Below are 19,113 nucleotides of genomic sequence, written 5' to 3'. Positions count from 1 at the left end.
AGAGCCTTTGTAAAAACTCTGAGAGCTGTTGCAAGACCGAAAGGAAGAACCATGAACTGGAAGCGTTTGTCCAGAAAGACAAACCTTAGAGCTTGAGACGATTCTTGTGAATGGCACATAAATGTACGCGTCCTCTAATAAAGACACATGCACACTCCTGTATGTATGTATTGGGTACTTGTAAAGCGCGGCTAATTACCCGTAAGGGTCTCAAGGCGCTGCTCATTTTATCGATCTCGGAAGGATGAAAGGCTGAGTGGACCTCACCGGGGATCGAACCTGCAACCCTTGGGTTGCTACAGAGCTCAGCCACAGTGCCTAAAAGCATGCTGAGCTATCTGTCCGGCTCCTCTTGGATCAAGGGAACGAATAGCTTCCATCTTGAAGGATGGTACACTTAGAGATTTGTTTAGACTCTTAAGATCTAAAAAGTGGTCTGAAGGTTCCCTTTTTTCTTGGGAACCACAATCTGATTGGGATACAAAACCCAGACCCTGTACCTGTATTGGAACTGGAACAATCACTCCCAGGTCTGAGAGGTCTCCTACGCAGTGTAAAAACGCCTCTCCTTTTGTCTGATCTGCAGATAATCCTAAAAGCAGAAAACTGCCTCTGGGAGGAAAACTTTTGAACTCTAAATTGTATCCCTGGGACACTATTTTCTATTGTTCAGGGATTCTGAACATCTCAAACCCAAGCTTGAGCGAAGACGGAAAGTCTGCCCCCTACAAGAACGATCACGGATTGGGGGCATGTCCTTCATGCCGTCTTTGATTCAACAGCAGGCTATTTGGATTTTTTTTTTTTTAATTCTTTAAAATTTAAAAAAAGATTAATTCCGTCAAGAAAGGTCCCAACAAGGTCTTCCCCTTGTAAGGAATCGCCAAAAACTTAGACTTAGAGCATACATCCGTAGAACAAGGCTCTAACCATAAGGCTCTGTGAGCTGGAACAGAGAAACCTGAAACCTATGCTCCCAGAATGAAACTTGAAGGGAAGAATTGAAATAAAGGAATTAGCCAATTTGAAAGCTTTTATCCTATCCTGGATCTTGTCCAGGGGAGTTTCTGACTTAGTACTATCAGATAACGCATCAAAGCAATATGCCGTTGCACTAGTAATGGTAGCAAAGTACACAACTGGATGCCATGGTAAACCCTGATGTACATCCCTTTTCTAATTTTTGTCCATAGGACCCTTGTAAAATCCAACTATCCTCTAAGGGTATAGTAGAAACTACTCCTTCCACCCTATGGAATGTTTTCCCAGCCTCCTTAGCTGTTAGTCAGCTATAGGAAACATCTTTCTAAATCTAGGGAATGCTGTCTCTTCCATTCCTTATAACTTACCGGACGCATTCGGATAGATTACACCGGTAGTGTCGGAGTCCCCAGGGTAGCTAAAACCTCCTAAGTAACAAATGGAGGTGTTCAAGCTAAAAATCTGAAAGAAAAACAATCTCAGGATCAAATAAAGATATTATTCATCTGAATCTGAAAATTCTCTCTCAGGTAAGAAATCTGTCCACAGACTCCTAAGCAGCAGAAAAATTGACACATAAAAAAACGTTTCTGTCTCCAAGTAATTTCTTATTTCTGTGTGCAGAAGCAAGCAAATTAGTATGTCAACATTGCTGTTCATAGACATCGCCATGACATTAAAGAAGCAATGTCTTGTGCAGCAATTCCAGATGGAAATTGCAAGGAACCGAAGAGCACTGCATGTGTGATAGTAACATTAATGTACACTTCTTTAAGTAACCTGCTTCACATATAGTAGGGTAAACGACAACCAGTTGCTAGGAAAAATTAACATATAGGCCAGAGATACTGTCTCCTTAAATGATAAAGAGAAACTGATCTTTATTATTACAAGAGCAGACATGGTTGAACACAGTATGAAAGGATCATTAATACTGTAAAATTCTGTCTATACCTCAGCTTGACCCCACTGAGGCGTTAGACAGTTTCTCTTATACAAATCCTGAACTATCAGAGCGCTGTCTGAAACGCAAGCATTTAGACAAGAATACCCCCGTGACTTCCGAAAACCAGAAGTGTTAGGGAGGAAATGATTTCTGAACTGCGCCATCCTCCCCTCCTAGCGGATAGACAGAACTATTAGGAGGGAGGGGAGAATGCCTTGGTGCCCTTTACAACCTCCACCCCATCGTGGGCGATACCCAAGCCCTCTCCCGGTCGCCATTATGTTTTTAGTAAATGCACCGGGAGCAACGGACTGGACTGCAACTGTACTCAATGTAAAAGATGCTATTCCGCCTTGCTACACTCACACAGTAACAGTTTTATGCAATATAAATGAATAAAAAGCCAATATGAATCTCCCGATCGCCATTATGTATTTTAATAAATGTACCGGGAGCCACAGGCCAAACCTCCTGCAACTGTACTCAATAAAAACACAGCTATCGGGAGAAAAGAATCCCTTGTCTCCTTTACGGACAAACTGAACAGCTACATCCGATAGCTCTACTGTTTGCAGGGTTTCCTTTAAGCATTTTATCCCCATCAATAGTATTTACCACATGTCTAAGAGCCCACAGCATACATATGTAATCACCCAGGTGGCCTTATTAATAGATGAGACCGCCTGGAAATAATAAACATGCCAGTGCCTGCGTCCCAACTGCCTTAATGTCCCCTACTAAAACTAGGAGAATCTGAAACCCAGTGTAATGAGGTTAGATGAACAATTAAAGTGCCCAAACTTTCTCTGAGATCCTCTCTCCCAGAAAAGAAGTTAGCACTTACCTCATTTTCTGCCTGGCAACAAGGCAGTTCCCAGGTTTAAGAGGTCCTCTCCCTCCCATGGACCTGAAAATAAACGAAATTCCTGGAGTAAAATCCCTCAGGTTTTCAGGGTTAGGGCAGCAGAGTATGGGAGGGGCAGTGAGAATTATGTCCCACAAGTTCCCATTGCTTTAAAGCCACCAAAGCCTTACTGTAGAGACTGATATGGACTACGGCTACACCCTAGGACAAAGCAGCACAATCTTGCACTACTTTAAAAATAATAAACTCTTGATTGAAGAATCTAATCTAACACCTCACTTTACCTCTTCCTATTACTAATGTAGGCAAAGAGAATGACTGGAGTGGGAGGGAAGGGAGGAGCTATTTAACAGCTCTGCTGTGGTGCTCTTTGCTTCCCTCCTGCTGACCAAGAGGTGAATATCCCATTAGTAATTAAGATGATCCGTGGACTCATCGTGTCTCAAAAAAGAAATATCCTCTCTATACTTTTATACCACAACTCCACCAGCTGGAACAGTTGACACAGGGTTAGACGAGACCATGGATTCATATTGTTTATGCCAAAGTCTTACCTTAACATCTGCATGTTGCAGCAATAATCGAGATTCATCAGACCAGGTGACTTTTTTACTATCTTTTACTGGCAAGTTTTGGTAAGCCTGTGCACATAGTAGTCTCAGTTTCATGTTCTTAGACAGAAGTGACCCATGGTGTGTTCTGCTGCTGTAGCTAATCTACTACATTAATAAGTGCATCCACTCAAGGTAGAATTTCCATAACCATTAGAAGAAAAATCATTGCTTCTCTCAGCACTTTACTATGAATATTCATTCTTTCTTCTGAGGCTAGAGATAGCAGCACGGATAAAACTCTCTCAAAAACAAAAGTTATGCTTACCCGATAATTTTTTTTTTATTTCCAGGCATGGAGAGTCCACAAATCATTCCAATTACTAGTGGGATATTCACTCCTGGCCAGCAGGAGGTGGCAAAGAGCACCCCAGCAGAACTGTTAAGTGTCACTTCCCTTATCCATAACCCCCCAGTCATTCGACCAAAGGGAAAGGAAAAAGAACATAATACAAGAGTATAGAGGTGCCTGAGGTTTGTACAAAACCCCCCCAAAAAAACTGTCGCCTGAATTTAAACAAGGGCAGGTCAAGGACTCTCCATGCCTGGAAATAAATGAATTTATCAGGTAAGCATACATTTTGGAAAGTCCATGAATCATTCCAATTACTAGTGGGAACCAATACTCAAGCTAGAGGACAGAACGAAAGGGAGGGAAAACAAGACAGGCAGACCTAATCCAAAGGCACCACCGCTTGAAGAACTTTTCTCTCAAAAGAAGACCCAACAGAGGCAAAAAGTATCAAATTTGTAGAATTTGGAAAAAGGTATGTATGGAGGACCATGTGGCCATCTTGCAAATTTGCTCCACCGAAGCTTGATTTTTGAAAGCCCAGGAAGATGAAACCCCTCTCTAGTGGAATGAGCCCTAATTCTCTCAGGAGGCTGTTGTCCAGCTGTCTCATAAGCTAAACGGATAACACTTCTCAACCAGAAAGAAAGAGTAATAGAAGTGGCCTTCTGACCCCTTCACTTACCAGAGAAAACAACGAACAGGGCCGAAGTCTGCCGAAAATCTTTAGTTGCTTGAAGGTAGAATTTTAGAGCACGCACAACATCCAAGTTATGCAAAAGAGGTTCCATCTGGGAAGAAGGGTTACGACAAAAAGAAGGAACAACAAGTTCCTGATTAATATTGCGATCCAACACTACCTTAGGGAGAAAACCCAGCTTAGTACGGAGGACCGCCTTATCAGCAAAACCTTCCAAGAAAATAATTTAATATCAACAGAATACATCGGCTCAAAACGGAGCCTACTGCAAAACTCTAAGAACCAGATTAAGGCTCCAAGGAGGAGCAACAGGTTTAAACACAGGCCTGATTCTGACCAGGGCCTGAACAATAGATTGAACATCTGGCAGATCTACCAGACGTTTGTGCAAAATAATACATAGTGAAGAAATCTGACCCTTCAGAGTACTGACAAACCCTCCTCCAGGCCCTCCTGAAGAAAAGCCAAAATTCAAGGAACCCTTACTCTGTTCCAAGAGAAACCCTTTGAATCACACCAACAAAAATGTATATACGCCATACCTTATGGTAAATTCTGCGAGTAACAGGTTTACGAGCCTGAAGCATGGTATCTATGACTTTCTCAGAGAAGCCACGTCTAGCCAAAACTAGGCGTTCAATCTCCAAGCAGTTAGCTTCAGAGAATCTAGATTTGGATGAACGAAAGGACCCTGAAGTAGAAGGTCCTTCCTCAAAAGGTAACCTCCAAGGTGGAAGAGATGACATTGTCACCAGATCCGCGAACCAGATCCTGCGAGGCCTTGAAGGAGCTATTAGAATCACAGATGCTCTCTCCTGCTTGATAGGAGCAATTACTCGTGGAAGGAGAGCAAACGGAGGAAACAGGTATGCCAGACTGAAGTTCTAAGGAACCGCCAGAGCGGCTATCAGAACGGCTTGAGGATCTCTTGACCGTGAGCTGTACTTTGGAAGCTTGGCGTTTTGACGAGACGCCATCAGTTCCAACTCCGGAACCCCCCCAAACTGAGGGTTATCATTGTGAAAATCTCTGGGTGGAGAGCCCACTCTCCGGAATGAAAAGTCTGTCTGCTCAGAAAATCCGCTTTCCAGTTGTCCACCCCTGGGATGTAGATGGCAGAGAGATGGCAATCGTGAGGCTCTGCCCACTGGAGAATGCAAGTCACCTCCTTCATTACTAAGGAACTCCGAGTTCCTCCCCCTGGTGATTGATGTAAGCCACCAAGGTGATGTTGTCCGACTGAAATCTGATAAAGCAGACCAAGGCTAGTTGAGGCCAAGCTATCAAGGCATTGAAGATTGCTCTCAACTCCAAGATGTTTATTTGAAGACTCCTCTGGAGTCCACAGGCCCCATGTCTTTAAGGAGCCCCAAACTGCTCCCCAGCCCAACAGGCTGGCGTCCGTAGTCACAATCACCCAGGAAGGCTTCAGGAAGCATGTGCCCCGTGACATAAGATCTTGTGATATCTACAACGAGAGATACTCTTGTCAGGGAGTCAAGATTTATCATCTGCAGTTGAGTTGTCCCCGTTCCATTGACTGAGCATGTATAGTTGCAGAGGGCTCAGATGGAACCGAGCAAAAGGAATGATGTCCATGGAAGCAACCATCAGATCAATCACCTCCATGGATTGAGCCACTGATGGACAAATAGACTGGAGAGAAAGGCATGAAGCTTGGATTTTCTGACGTCCGTCAGAAATTTTTTCTGAGACAGGGAATCTATAATTGTTCCTAAGAAACACACCCTTGTATCCGGTACAAGGGAACTCTTTCCCAGATTCCCTTTCCACCCGTGGTAACATAGAATAGACATCTCTGCAAGATCTTGCTAGATGAAAAGATGTTGTCCAGATAAGGCACCACAGCAATGCCCTGAGACCTGACCACTGACAGAAGAGCCCCCAGAACCTTTGTGAAAATCCTGGGAGCTTGGATGAGATATCTGCAGACCAAGATTTTAACCACAGAGCTCTACGAGCTAAAACAGTGAAACCAGAAATCTTAGCTCACAGTCTAAGAACCTGCATGTTGGCATCACAAATAAAAATATTGGCTAGTTTGAGAGCCTTGATCCCGTCTTGATCTCCTCTATAGTAGTCTCTTCCGAGATCAAATTAGATAAGACATCGCACCAATAAGATGCTGCACCCGCAACTATAGCGATACTAGGAACAGGCTGCCACTGCAATCCCTGATGAATGTACATCAGGGATTTTTATCCATGGTATCCTTAAAAGAACAACTATTCTACGCCATCCTCCCGTGATCAAGGCAAAGAGAATGACTGGGGGTTATGGGCAAGGGAAGTGACACTTAACACTTCTGCTGGGGTGCTCTCTGCCTCCTCCTGCTAGCCAGGAGTGAATATCCCACTAGTAATTGGAATGATTTGTTGACTCTCCATGCCATAGGAAAGAAAAGTATTATAGAGGAGAATTCTGTTCAGGAACCTATGATGGTGTATTTGTACACTTGAGTAATAAATGATTTGTTAAGATTTCAGAAGACTGTACTGACCAGTCCATAGTGTGTGTCTCCCCACCCAAAGGGATCTACATATCTGTCCCTAATTGGCTTAAACAACTGCAAAGCAATGCACGTTCTACTAACATAATGACCATTGCCAGCCTTCTCAGCTGCAGACACACACACACAGAGTGGCTCTTCTCAATGAGGAAAGTGTTGGGTGGAATTACAGTTAATTAAAAATAAGTGCGGCAAACAAAATGTTAATTTGCTGATATTTTATGCTAGCAAGACAACAGAAATATCTTGCAATTAACAAGGTACACAAAGTAGAAATATCTAGGTGAAAGGATTTCACCTAAACTACTGAACAGACATTTGTGATAAACTATGTATACAGTTTTTGGCTGGTGAAACACACCAATTACTATACAGCTACATTACCTGGGTAACAGAGGGCGCATCCTTGCCTGGAAGGTCAACCGTAAGATTTTCATTGCACTTCACATACAAGCAGTGCAAATACCGAAGGAGTAACTGTGTACAAAAAGCAAACAAACAATTAGCATTAAACCAGTATTAAGAAAACAATATATTTGCTGTATACCCTTACTAAAACTAATTTTATTAGAGACGTTAAATTAAATATAAGTTAAATATAAGTTTCAAATAACATTGGTTTAAAATTTAAACTGAAAATAACAGGAGATATATATAAATTATATCGTTGTGCACAACTGATACCCAGGTATTAGTTGTTCAATAGCAGATAAGGAAAACTCCTACTTTCCTACTCCTGTATTGATGTACAGGGGCAAGCCTCCCAAGCACGAGAAGAAAAAGAAAATTTATGCTTACCTGATAAATGTATTTCTTCTTACACACGATGAGTCCACGAATCATCTTCAATACTTATGGGATATTCACTTCCTGGTCAGCAGGAAGAGGCAAAGAGCACCACAGCAGAGCTGTTAAATAGCTCCTCCCTTCCCTCCCACTCAAGTCATTCGACCGAAGTTAGGAAGAGAAAGGAAAAGCGAAGGTGCAGAGGTGACTGAAGTTTACAATAAAAAACATCCTGTCTAAAAAGGACAGGGCGGGCCGTGGACTCGTCTAAGAAGAAATAAATTTATCAGGTAAGCATGCATTTCCTTTTCTTCTTAAAGACATGATGAGTCCACGGATCATCTTCAATACTTATGGGATCCAATACCCAAGCTAGAGTACACGGATGATACGGGAGGGACAAGACAGGATACCTAAACGGAAGGCACCACTGCATGAAGAACCTTTCTCCCAAAAGCCGCCTCAGCTGAGGCAAAAGTATCAAATTTGTAAAATTTTGTAAAAGTGTGAAGAGAAGACCAAGTTGCAGTCTTACAAATCTGTTCCACAGAAGCTTCATTTTTGAATGCCCATGAGAAAGCAACAGCCCTAGTGGAATGAGCCGTAATCGTCTCAGGAGGCTGCTGTCCAGCAGTTTCTTAAGCCAAACATATAATACTCTTCAGCCAAAAAGAAAGATTAACAGCCGTAGCTTTCTGTCCCCTACGTTTGCCTGAAAATAACACAAAGAGCAAAACTGGCGAAAGTCTTTAGTTGCCTGTAAATAAAACTTTAAAGCACGAACTACATCCAAATTGTGTAAGAGCCTCTCCTTCTGAGAAGGATTAGGACACAAGGAAGGTACAACAATTTTCTGATTAATGTTCCGATCAGAAACAACCTTGGGAAGAAATCCAAATTTCGTACGTAAGACAACCTTATCCGCATGAAAAAATAAGGTAAGGGGGCTCACATTGTAATGCTGAAAGCTCAGACACTCTACGAGCAGAAGAAACAACTTGATATCTAAGAAATGCATAGGTTCAAACGGAACCCCTGGAAGAACCTTGAGAACTAAATTAAGACTCCATGGAGGAGTAACTGGTCTAAGCACAGGCCTAATTCTGGTTAAGGCCTGACAAAAAGACTGAACATCAGGGACATCAGCTAGACGCTTGTGTAACAGGATAGATAATGCTGACATTTGACCCTTTAAATAACTTGTAGATAATCCTTTCTCCAATCCTTCCTGGAGAAAAGGTAAAATCCTAGGAATCCTAACTACTCCAGGAGTAGCCCTTGGATTCACACCAATAAAGGTATTTACGACAAATTTTGTGATAAATCTTTCTAGTGACAGGCTTATGAGTCTGAATCAGTGTGTCTATGACTGAGTCAGAAAAACCTCGCTTGACTAGAATCAACCGTTCAATCTCCAAGCAGTCAGCTTCAGAGAATCTAGATTTGGATGATGGAAGGGTCCCTGAATCAGAAGGTCCTTTCAAAGCGGAAGCCTCCAAAGAGGTAAAGACGACATCTCCACCAGGTCTGCATACCAGATCCTGCGAGGCCAGGTCGGTGCTATGAGAATCACTGAAGCCGTTTCCTGTTTGATCCGGCAATCACTCGCAGAAAGAGAGCAAACGGAGGAAACAGATGTGTTAGATTGAAGGACCAAGGGGCCGCCAGAGCATCTATCAGATCCACCTGAGGTTCTCTGGATCTCAACCCGTACCTGGGAAGTTTGGCATTCTGCTTGGATGCCATGAGATCCAACTCCGGTTGACCCCATTTGAGAATCAGACTGGAGAACACGTCCGGATGAAGTTCCCACTCCCCTGAATGAAAGGTCTGTCTGCTCAGAAAATCCGCCTCCCAGTTGCTTCCACCCCTGGGATCTGGATTGCCGACAGACAACAAGAATGGGCCTCCGCCCACTGAATTATTTTGAAAACCTCTGTCATCGCCAAGGAACTCCTTGTTCCTCCCTGATGATTGATGTAGGCCACTGACGTTATGTTGCCCGTCTGGAACCTGATAAACTGAACCGAAGCTAGCTAAGGCCAGGTCAGGAGAGCATTGTAGATCGCTCTCAGTTCCAGAATGTTTATGGGCAAAAGACTGTCTGAGACCATATCCCCTGAGCCCTTAGAGAGCCCCAAACTGCTACTCACCCCTGAAGGCTGGCATCTGTTGTCACAATCTCCCAGGATGGTCTGCAAAACATGTTCCCTGGAAGAGATGATCTAGAGACAACCACCAAAGAAGAGACTCCCTTGTCTCCTGTGCCAATAGAAGTTGAGGGGACAAGTCCAAATAAGCTCCGTTCCATTGTTTGAGCATGTCCAACTGCAGAGCTTTGAGATAAAAGCGAGCAAACAGGATGATGTCCATTGCCGCTACCATAAGACCTATTAACTCCATGCACTGGGTCACAGAAGGACGAGGAGAAGATTGCAGAGCTCGACAAGTATCGATAATCTTTAATTTCCTGACTTCTGTCAGAAAAACAGAATTTATGCTTACCTGATAAATTTCTCTCTTGTGATGTATCGAGTCCACGAATTCATCCATACTTGTGGGATATTCTCCTTCCCTACAGGAAGTGGCAGAGAGAGCACCCACAGCAGAGCTGTCTATATAGCTCCTCCCTTAGCTCCACCCCCCAGTCATTCGACCGAAGGCTAGGAAGAAAAAGGAGAAACTATAGGGTGCAGTGGTGACTGAAGTTTTTTAAATAAAAATATACTACCTGTCTTAAATAGACAGGGCGGGCCGTGGACTCGATAAATCACAAGAGAAAGAAATTTATCAGGTAAGCATAAATTCTGTTTTCTCTTGTAAGATGTATCGAGTCCACGGATTCATCCATACTTGTGGGATACCAATACCAAAGCTTTAGGACACGGATGAAGGGAGGGACAAGACAGGTTCCTTAAACGGAAGGCACCACTGCTTGTAGAACCTTTCTCCCAAAAATAGCCTCCGAAGAAGCAAAAGAATCGAATTTGTAAAATTTGGAAAAAGTATGAAGCGAAGACCAAGTCGCCGCCTTACAAATCTGTTCAACAGAAGCCTCATTTTTAAAAGCCCATGTGGAAGCCACTGCTCTAGTATAATGAGCAGTAATTCTTTCAGGAGCCTGCTGGCCAGCAGTCTCATATGCCATACGGATGATGCTTTGCAGCCAAAAAGAAAGAGGTAGCCGTAGCCTTTTGACCTCTCCACTTACCAGAATAGACAACAAACAATGAAGATGTTTGACGGAAATCTTTGGTTGCTTGTAAGTAGAACTTTAAAGCACGAACCACATCACGAATGTGCAAGAGACGTTCCCTTCTTTGAAGAAGGATTAGGACACAGCGAAGGAACAAAAATTTCCTGATTGATATTCCTATTAGAAACAACCTTAGGAAGGAATCCAGGTTTGGTACGTAAAACCACCTTATCTGCATGGAAAATAAGATAAGGTGAGTCACACTGTAAAGCAGATAACTCAGAAACTCTTCGAGCCGAAGAGATAGCTACTAAAAACAAAACTTTCCAAGATAGAAGCTTAATATCTATGGAATGCATAGGTTCAAACGGAACCCCTTGAAGAACTTTAAGAACCAAGTTTAGGCTCCATGGCGGAGCAACAGATTTAAATACAGGCTTGATCCTGACCTGACCTAGCCTGAATCAGGGTATCAATGACCGACTCGGAGAAACCACGCTTTGATAGAATCAGGCGTTCAATCTCCAAGCAGTCAGACGCAGAGAAATTAGATTTGGATGCTTGAACGGACCTTGGATTAGAAGGTCCTGCCTCATTGACAGAGTCCACGGTGGAACAGATAACATGTCCACCAGGTCTGCATACCAAGTCCTGCGTGGCCACGCATGCGCTATCAGAATCACCGAAGCTCTCTCCTGCTGGATTCTGGCAACCAGGCATGGGAGGAGAGGAAACGCTGGAAATACATAAGCCAGCTTGAAGGACCAGGGCACTGCTAGAGCATCTATCGGTACCGCCTGGGGATCCCGGGACCTGGACCCGTAACGCGGAAGTTTGGCGTTCTGTCGGGATGCCATCAGATCCAATTGTGGTGTGCCCCATAGCTGAGTCAGCTGGGCAAATACCTCCGGATGGAGCTCCCACTCCCCCGGATGAAAAGTCTGACGGCTTAGGAAATACGCCTCCCAGTTCTCTACCCTTGGGATATGGATTCCTGAGAGATGGCAAGAGTGATCCTCCGCCCATCGCATAATTTTGGTTACCTCCATCATCGCTAGAGAACTCTGTGTTCCTCCTTGATGATTGATATAGGCTACAGTTGTGATGTTGTCCGACTGAAATCTGATGAATTTGGCCGCAGCTAGCTGAGGCCACGCCTGAAGCGCATTGAATATCGCTCTCAGTACTAGAATGTTTATCGGGAGGAGAGATTCCTCCCGAGACCATAAGCCCTGTGCTTTCAGCGATTTCCAGACTGCACCCCAGCCTAGCAGGCTGTCATCTGTCGTTACTATGAGCCACTCTGGCCTGCGGAAACATATTCCCTGAGACAGGTGGTCCTGAGACAACCACCAGAGAAGAGAATCTCTGGTCTCTTGGTCCAGATGTAGTTGAGGAGATAAATCTGCATAATCCCCATTCCACTGTTTGAGCATGCATAGTTGCAGTGGTCTGAGGTGTAGGCGGACATAAGGAACTATGTCCATTGCGGCTACCATAAGTCCGATTACCTCCATACACTGAGCCACTGATGGCCGAGGAATGGAATGAAGAGCTCGGCAAGTGATTAAAAGTTTTGATTTTCTGACCTCCGTCAGAAATATTTTCATTTCTACCGAGTCTATCAGAGTCCCTAGGAAGGAAACTCTTGTGAGAGGGATGAGAGAACTCTTTTTTTATGTTCACCTTCCACCCGTGAGATCTCAGAAAAGCCAACACGATGTCCGTGTGAGACTTGGCTAGCTGGAAAGTCGACGCCTGAATTAAGATGTCGTCTAGATAAGGCACCACTGGTATACCCCGCGGTCTTAGAACTGCCAAAAGGGACCCTAGCACCTTTGTGAAAATTCTGGGAGCTGTGGCCAACCCGAAGGGAAGGGCCCCAAACTGGTAATGCCTGTCCAGAAAGGTGAATCTGAGGAATTGATGATGATCTCTGTGAATAGGGATGTGTAGATACGCATCCTTTAAGTCCACGGTAGTCATATATTGACTCTCCTGGATCAGAGGAAGAATAGTCCGAATAGTCTCCATCTTGAAAGATGGTACTCTGAGGAATTTGTTTAGAATTTTGAGATCCAAGATTGGTCTGAAAGTTCCCTCTCTTTTGGGAACCACAAACAGGTTGGAGTAAAAACCTAGCCCTTGTTCCGCTCTTGGAACTGGGCGAATCACTCCCATGGTATGTAGGTCTTCTACACAGCGTAAGAACGCCTCTCTCTTTGTCTGGTTTGCAGACAATTGAGAAATGTGAAATCTCCCCCTTGGGGGGGGGGGGGGGGGAGTCTTTGTGTCCCAAGGATATCTTCTGGACTTCAATTTCTAAAGCCCAGGAATCGTGAACATCTCTTGCCCAAGCCTGAGCAAAGAGAGAGTCTGCCCCCTACTAGATCCGGTCCCGGATCGGGGGCTACCCCTTCATGCTGTCTTAGAGGCAGCAGCAGGCTTCTTGGCCTGTTTACCTTTGTTCCAAGCCTGGTTAGGTCTCCAGACTGACTTGGATTGGACAGAATTCCCCTCTTGTACTGCAGGGGAAGCTGAAGCGGGACCACCCTTGAAGTTCCGAAAGGAACGAAAATTATTTTGTTTGGTCCTCATCTTATTTGTTTTATCCTGAGGGAGGGCATGGCCTTTCCCTCCAGTGATGTCTGAAATAATTTCTTTCAGTGCAGGCCCGAAGAGGGTCTTTCCTTTGAAAGGGATGTTCAACAATTTCGATTTTTATGACACATCAGTAGACCAGGACTTAAGCCATAACGCCCTGCGTGCTAAAATGGCAAAACCTGAATTCTTTGCCGCTAATTTAGCCATTTGGAAAGCGGCATCTGTAATGAAAGAATTAGCCAACTTAAGGGCCTTAATTCTATCCATAATATCCTCTAATGGAGTCTCCACCTGAAGAGCCTCTTCTAGAGCCTCAAACCAGAAAGCAGCTGCAGTAGTTACAGGAACAATGCATGCAATAGGTTGGAGAAGAAAACCTTGATGAACAAAAAAATTTTATACATAGGATCTTTGAAAGCACAACTGTCTTCAATAGGTATAGTTGTACGCTTAGCAATAGTAGAAATAGCTCCCTCCACCTTAGGAACAGTCTGCCACGAGTCCTGTATGCTGTCAGATATGGGAAACAATTTCTTAAAAACAGGAGGGGGAGCGAACGGAATACCTGGTCTATCCCACTCCTTAGTAACAATAGTCACAATCCTCTTAGGGACTGGAAAAACATCAGTGTAAACAGGAACCTCTAAGTATCTGTCCATTTTACACAATTTCTCTGGGACCACTATAGGGTCACAATCGTCTAGAGTAGCTAATACCTCCTTGAGCAATAAGCGGAGGTGTTCAAGCTTAAATTTAAAGGTCGTCATATCAGAATCTGTGAGGGAGCGTCTTTCCTGAATCAGAAATCTCTCCCTCAGATAACAAATCCCTTACCCCTACTTCAGAACATTGTGAGAGTATATCGGATACGGCTACTAAAGTGTCAGACGGCTCAGCATTTGTTCTTAACAAAGAGCTGACACGCTTTCCTTGTAAACCAGGCAGTTTAGAGAAAACCTCTGTGAGGGATTTATTCATAACTGTGGCCATGTCTTGTAAAGTAAATGAATTAGACGCACTAGAGGTACTTGGCGTCACTTGTGCGGGCGTTACTGGTTGTGACACTTGGGGAGAGCTAGATGCTAAACCCTCATTTCCTTCTAACTGAGAATCATCTATTGCAATATTTTTAAGTGCTAAAATATGCTCTTTATAATTTATAGACATATCAGTGCAAGTGGGACACATTCTAAGAGGGGGTTCCACAATGGCTTCTAAACACATAGAACAAGGATTCTCCTTGGTGTCAGACATGTTAAACAGGCTAGTAATGTAACAAGCAAGCTTGGAAAACACTTTAATCAAAGTAAATAACACTTTAAACAAAAACGGTACTGTGCCTTTAAGAGAAAAAAAGCTGCACAAACTCTGCAAAATAGGGGAAAAAAAGCAGTAAACACAACAAAATTTTTACAGTAGCATCATAAAGCCTTAGTATAACTTTGCACAACTATGAAAATACACAATTAACACCTTAATGTAAAAAACGGATTGAAAAAAACTTCAAAACCGGTAAAATAACGTTCAGCACCTTGCCACAGCTCTGCTGTGGCACCTACCTGCCCTTTAGGAACGATTTGTGGGGGAAAAAAACCTCTTTACAGCCCTCAAATACAGCAGGAATCTCTGGAGAAGTAGCTGGATGCTTCTGAGGTAAATAAATTGTGCAACTGAAAATAGGCCCCACCCACCTCACTCTATGTTATGGGGCTTAAAAAAACACCACAGAGTGTTTCTTAAACTAGCCATGTGGGTTAATAACCCTTAAACAAGCCAAAAAGACCCCTTAAAGTCCCTCAAAAAATGTTTTATTTGTAATTAAACCAAAACGTATTTTTTCCTATTAGTGTCACCAGTAACTAATGAGCCCTTTATGCAAGCTTGGATTCCTCTTTTACTGAATACAGCTTACCTTTCCCTCATGGGGATATTGCCAGCCTTTTCTAGAAATAACAGTCTGTCTAGAAAAAAATAGACTGAACATACCTTAATGCAGTTTAGCCTGCAAACTGTTCCCCCAACTGAAGTTTTCCTGTACTCTTCAGCCCTTGTAAGAACAGCAGTGGATCTTAGTTACAAAATGCTAAGATCATCATCCTCCTTGCAGAAATCTTCATCCCTTTTCTGCCAGAGTAAATAGTACACACCGGTACCATTTAAAATAAACTTTTGCTTGAGAAAATAAAAACTAACATTTTTGTGAGATGATCTATTTATAAAGCCCATAAAGTTTTTTTTTTTTGTTTTTTTAAATGCATAATTTTGCTTATTTTTAAATAACATTGCTCTGATTTTCAGACACCTAACCAAGCCCCAAAGTTTTATTTGAATATCAAGCCCCAAAGTTTTATTTGAATACCGTCAACTACCTTCTCCAGCTTGCTCCTGTTTGTGTAAAGGGTCTTTTCATCTGCAAAAGAAGGGGGAGTGTCTTATATGACAAGTCCACGGATTTCATCCTTACTTATGGGATATCGCCTCCTGGTCAGCAGGAGGAGGCAAAGAGCACCACAGCAGAGCTGTATATATAGCTCCTCCCTTCCCTCCTCCAGTCATTCGACCCAAGTTAGGAAGAGAAAGGAAAAGCCAAAGTGCAGAGGTGACTGAAGTTTAACAAAAATAAAAACCTGCCTGAAAAATTGACAGGGCAGGCCGTGGACTCGTCATATCGTAAAGGAAATAAATTTATCAGGTAAGCAAAAATTTCCTTTTCTTTTACAAGATAGGACGAGTCCACGGATTTCATCCTTATGGGATACAATACCAAAGATATAGGACACGGGTGAAAGGGAGCGACAAGACAGGAACCTAAACGGAAGGCACAACTGCTTGAAGAACCCGTCTCCCAAAAACAGCCTCGGACGAGGCAAAAGTATCAAATTTGGAAAATTCGGAAAAAGTGTGAAGAGACGACCAAGTTGCAGCCTTTCAAATCTGTTCAACAGAAGCATCATTCTTAAATGCCCATGAGGAGGCCACAGCCCTAGTGGAATGAGCCGTAATTCTCTCAGGAGGCTGCTGTCCAGCAGTCTCATATGCCAGTCGGATGATACTCTTCAGCCAAAAAGAAAGAGGTAGCCGTAGCTTTCTGGCCCCTACGTTTTCCAGAAAAAACAACAAATAATGAAGATGATTGCCGAAAATCCTTAGTTGCCTGCAAGCAAAACTTCAGGGCACAAACCACGTCTAAGTTATGTAACAGACTCTCCTTCTTAGAAGGATTAGGACACAGGGAGGGAACAACAATTTCCTGATTAATATTCTTATTAGAAACAACCTTAGGAAGGAAACCAGGTTTGGTACGTAAGACCACCTTATCAGAATGGAAAATAAGATAAGGAGAATCACATTGTAAAGCTGAAAGCTCAGAAACTCTACGAGCAAAAAACTTTCCAAGATAAAAGCTTAATATCTATGGAATGCATAGGTTCAAACGGAACCCCTTGAAGAACATTAAGAACTAAATTCAAACTCCAAGGAGGAGCAATTGGTCTAAACACAGGCCTGATTCTAGTTAGAGCCTGACAAAAAGATTGAACATCTGGAACATCTGACAGACGTTTGTGTAACAGAATAGACGAAGCAGAAATCTGTCCCTTTAAGGAACTTGCTGACAACCCTTTCTCCAATCCTTCTTAGAGAAAAGATAAAATCCTGGGAATCCTAACCCTACTCCATGAGTAGCCCTCGGATTCGCACCAATAAAGATATTTACGCCATATCTTATGGTAAATCTTTCTAGTAACAGGCTTATGTGCCTGAATCAAGGTATCAATGACCGAATCAGAGAACCCTTGCTTAGATAAAATCAAGCGTTCTATCTCCAAGCAGTTAGTTGCAGAGAATCTAGATTCGGGTGAAGGAAGGGTCCCTGAATGAGAAGGTCCTGCCTCAATGGAAGCTTCCACGGTGGCAGAGAGGACATGTCCACCAGATCCGCCAACCAAGTCCTGCGCGGCCACGTAGGAGCGATTAGAATTACCGAAGCCCTCTCCTGTTTGATCCGTGCAATCACCCGGGGAAGGAGAGCAAACGGTGGAAACCCATAAGCTAGGTTGAACGACCAAGGCACTGCCAAGGCGTCTATCAGTTCAGCCTGAGGATCCCTTGATCTGGATCCATATTTCGGGAGCTTGGCATTCTGACGAGACGCCATCAGATCCAATTCCGGTCTGCCCCACCTGAGAATCAGAGCGGCAAAGACCTCCGGATGGAGTTCCCATTCCCCCGGATGGAATGTCTGTCTGCTCAAAAAGTCTGCTTCCCAGTTGTCCACTCCTGGGATGTATAATGCCGACAGATAACAAGAGTGAGCCTCCGCCCACCGAATTATCTTGGATACTTCTGTCATCGCTAAGGAACTCCTTGTTCCTCCCTGATGATTGATGTAAGCCACAGTTGTGATGTTGTCCGACTGGAACCTGAAGTGCATTGAATATCGCTCTTAACTCCAGAATATTGATTGGGAATTCCAGACTGCACCCCAACCTAGTAGACTGGCGTCCGTTGTCACCATCACCCATGAGGGTCTATGGAAGCATGTCCCTTGGGACAGATGATCCTGCGACAACCACCAAAGAAGAGAGTCTCTTGTCTCCTGATCCAGATCTATCTGAGGAGACAAATTTGCATAATCTCCATTCCACTGCCTGAGCATGCTCAGCTGTAGAGGTCTGAGATGAAAACGAGCAAACGGAATGATGTTCATTGCCGCCACCATCAATCCAATTACCTCCATGCATTGAGCCACTGAAGGTCGAGAATTGGACTGAAGGGCTCGGCATGTATTCAGAATCTTAAACTTCCTGACCTCCGTCAAGAAGATTTTCATGGATACGGAATCTATAAGAGTTCCCAGGAAAGGAACCCTTGTCTGTGGAATTAGTGAACTCTTTTCTAGATAGACCTTCCACCCGCGAGTCATTAGAACTTTGCTAGATAAGACACTGCCTGAGAACCGCCAGCAGAGACCCTAGAACCTTTATGAAGATCCTGGGTGCCGTGGCCAACCCGAAGGGCAGAGCCACGAACTGAAAATGTTTGTCCAGAAAGGCAAATCTTAGGAACTGGTGATGATCCTTGTGGATAGGAATGTGAAGGTATGCATCCTTTAAATCCACGGCAGTCATATATTGACCCTCCTGGATCAATGGAAGAATTGTCCGAATCGTCTCCATCTTGAATGATGAGACTCAGGAACTTGTTTAAACTCTTGAGATCTAAAATGGGTCTGAACGTTCCCTCTTTTTTGGGAACCACAAAAAGATTTGAGTAAAACCCCTGCCCCTGTTCCTCTATTGGAACGGGACAAATTACTCCCATAGTGGGGAGGTCTTTTACACAACGTAAGAACGCCTCTCTTTATCTGGTCTACAGACAATCGTGAAAGGAGAAACATTCCCCTTGGGAGGGAATTTTTTTAACTCTAGTAGATACCCCTGAGAACGTCTCTTATCCAAGTCTGGACAAAGAGAGAAAGTCTGCCCCCTACTAGATCCGGTCCAGGATCGGGGCCGCCCCTTCATGCTGTCTTAGGAGCAGCAGTGGGCTTCTTGGGTTGTTTACCCTTGTTCCAAGCCTGGTTGGGTCTCCAGACGGACTT

The 19,113-nt window shown here is 43.7% G+C and overlaps 1 protein-coding gene across 2 annotated transcripts in view; it reads right to left on the bottom strand.

Moving 5' to 3' along the window:
* Positions 1 to 19,113, bottom strand: part of NOL11 (nucleolar protein 11) — a 113,827-nt gene that overhangs the window by 7,030 nt on the left and 87,684 nt on the right. For both annotated transcript variants that reach the window (XM_053707944.1, XM_053707952.1), the window contains exon 16: positions 7,310 to 7,402. In XM_053707944.1, coding sequence (XP_053563919.1) covers positions 7,310 to 7,402 — 93 coding nt within the window. The remainder of the gene's footprint in view (positions 1 to 7,309; positions 7,403 to 19,113) is intronic.

Source organism: Bombina bombina, chromosome 1 (genome assembly GCF_027579735.1).
Source record: "Bombina bombina isolate aBomBom1 chromosome 1, aBomBom1.pri, whole genome shotgun sequence".
Classification (NCBI taxonomy): Eukaryota; Metazoa; Chordata; class Amphibia; order Anura; family Bombinatoridae; genus Bombina; species Bombina bombina.
The sequence above is the reverse complement of the archived record's forward strand: the minus strand, read 5'-3'. Positions and strand labels throughout refer to the sequence as shown.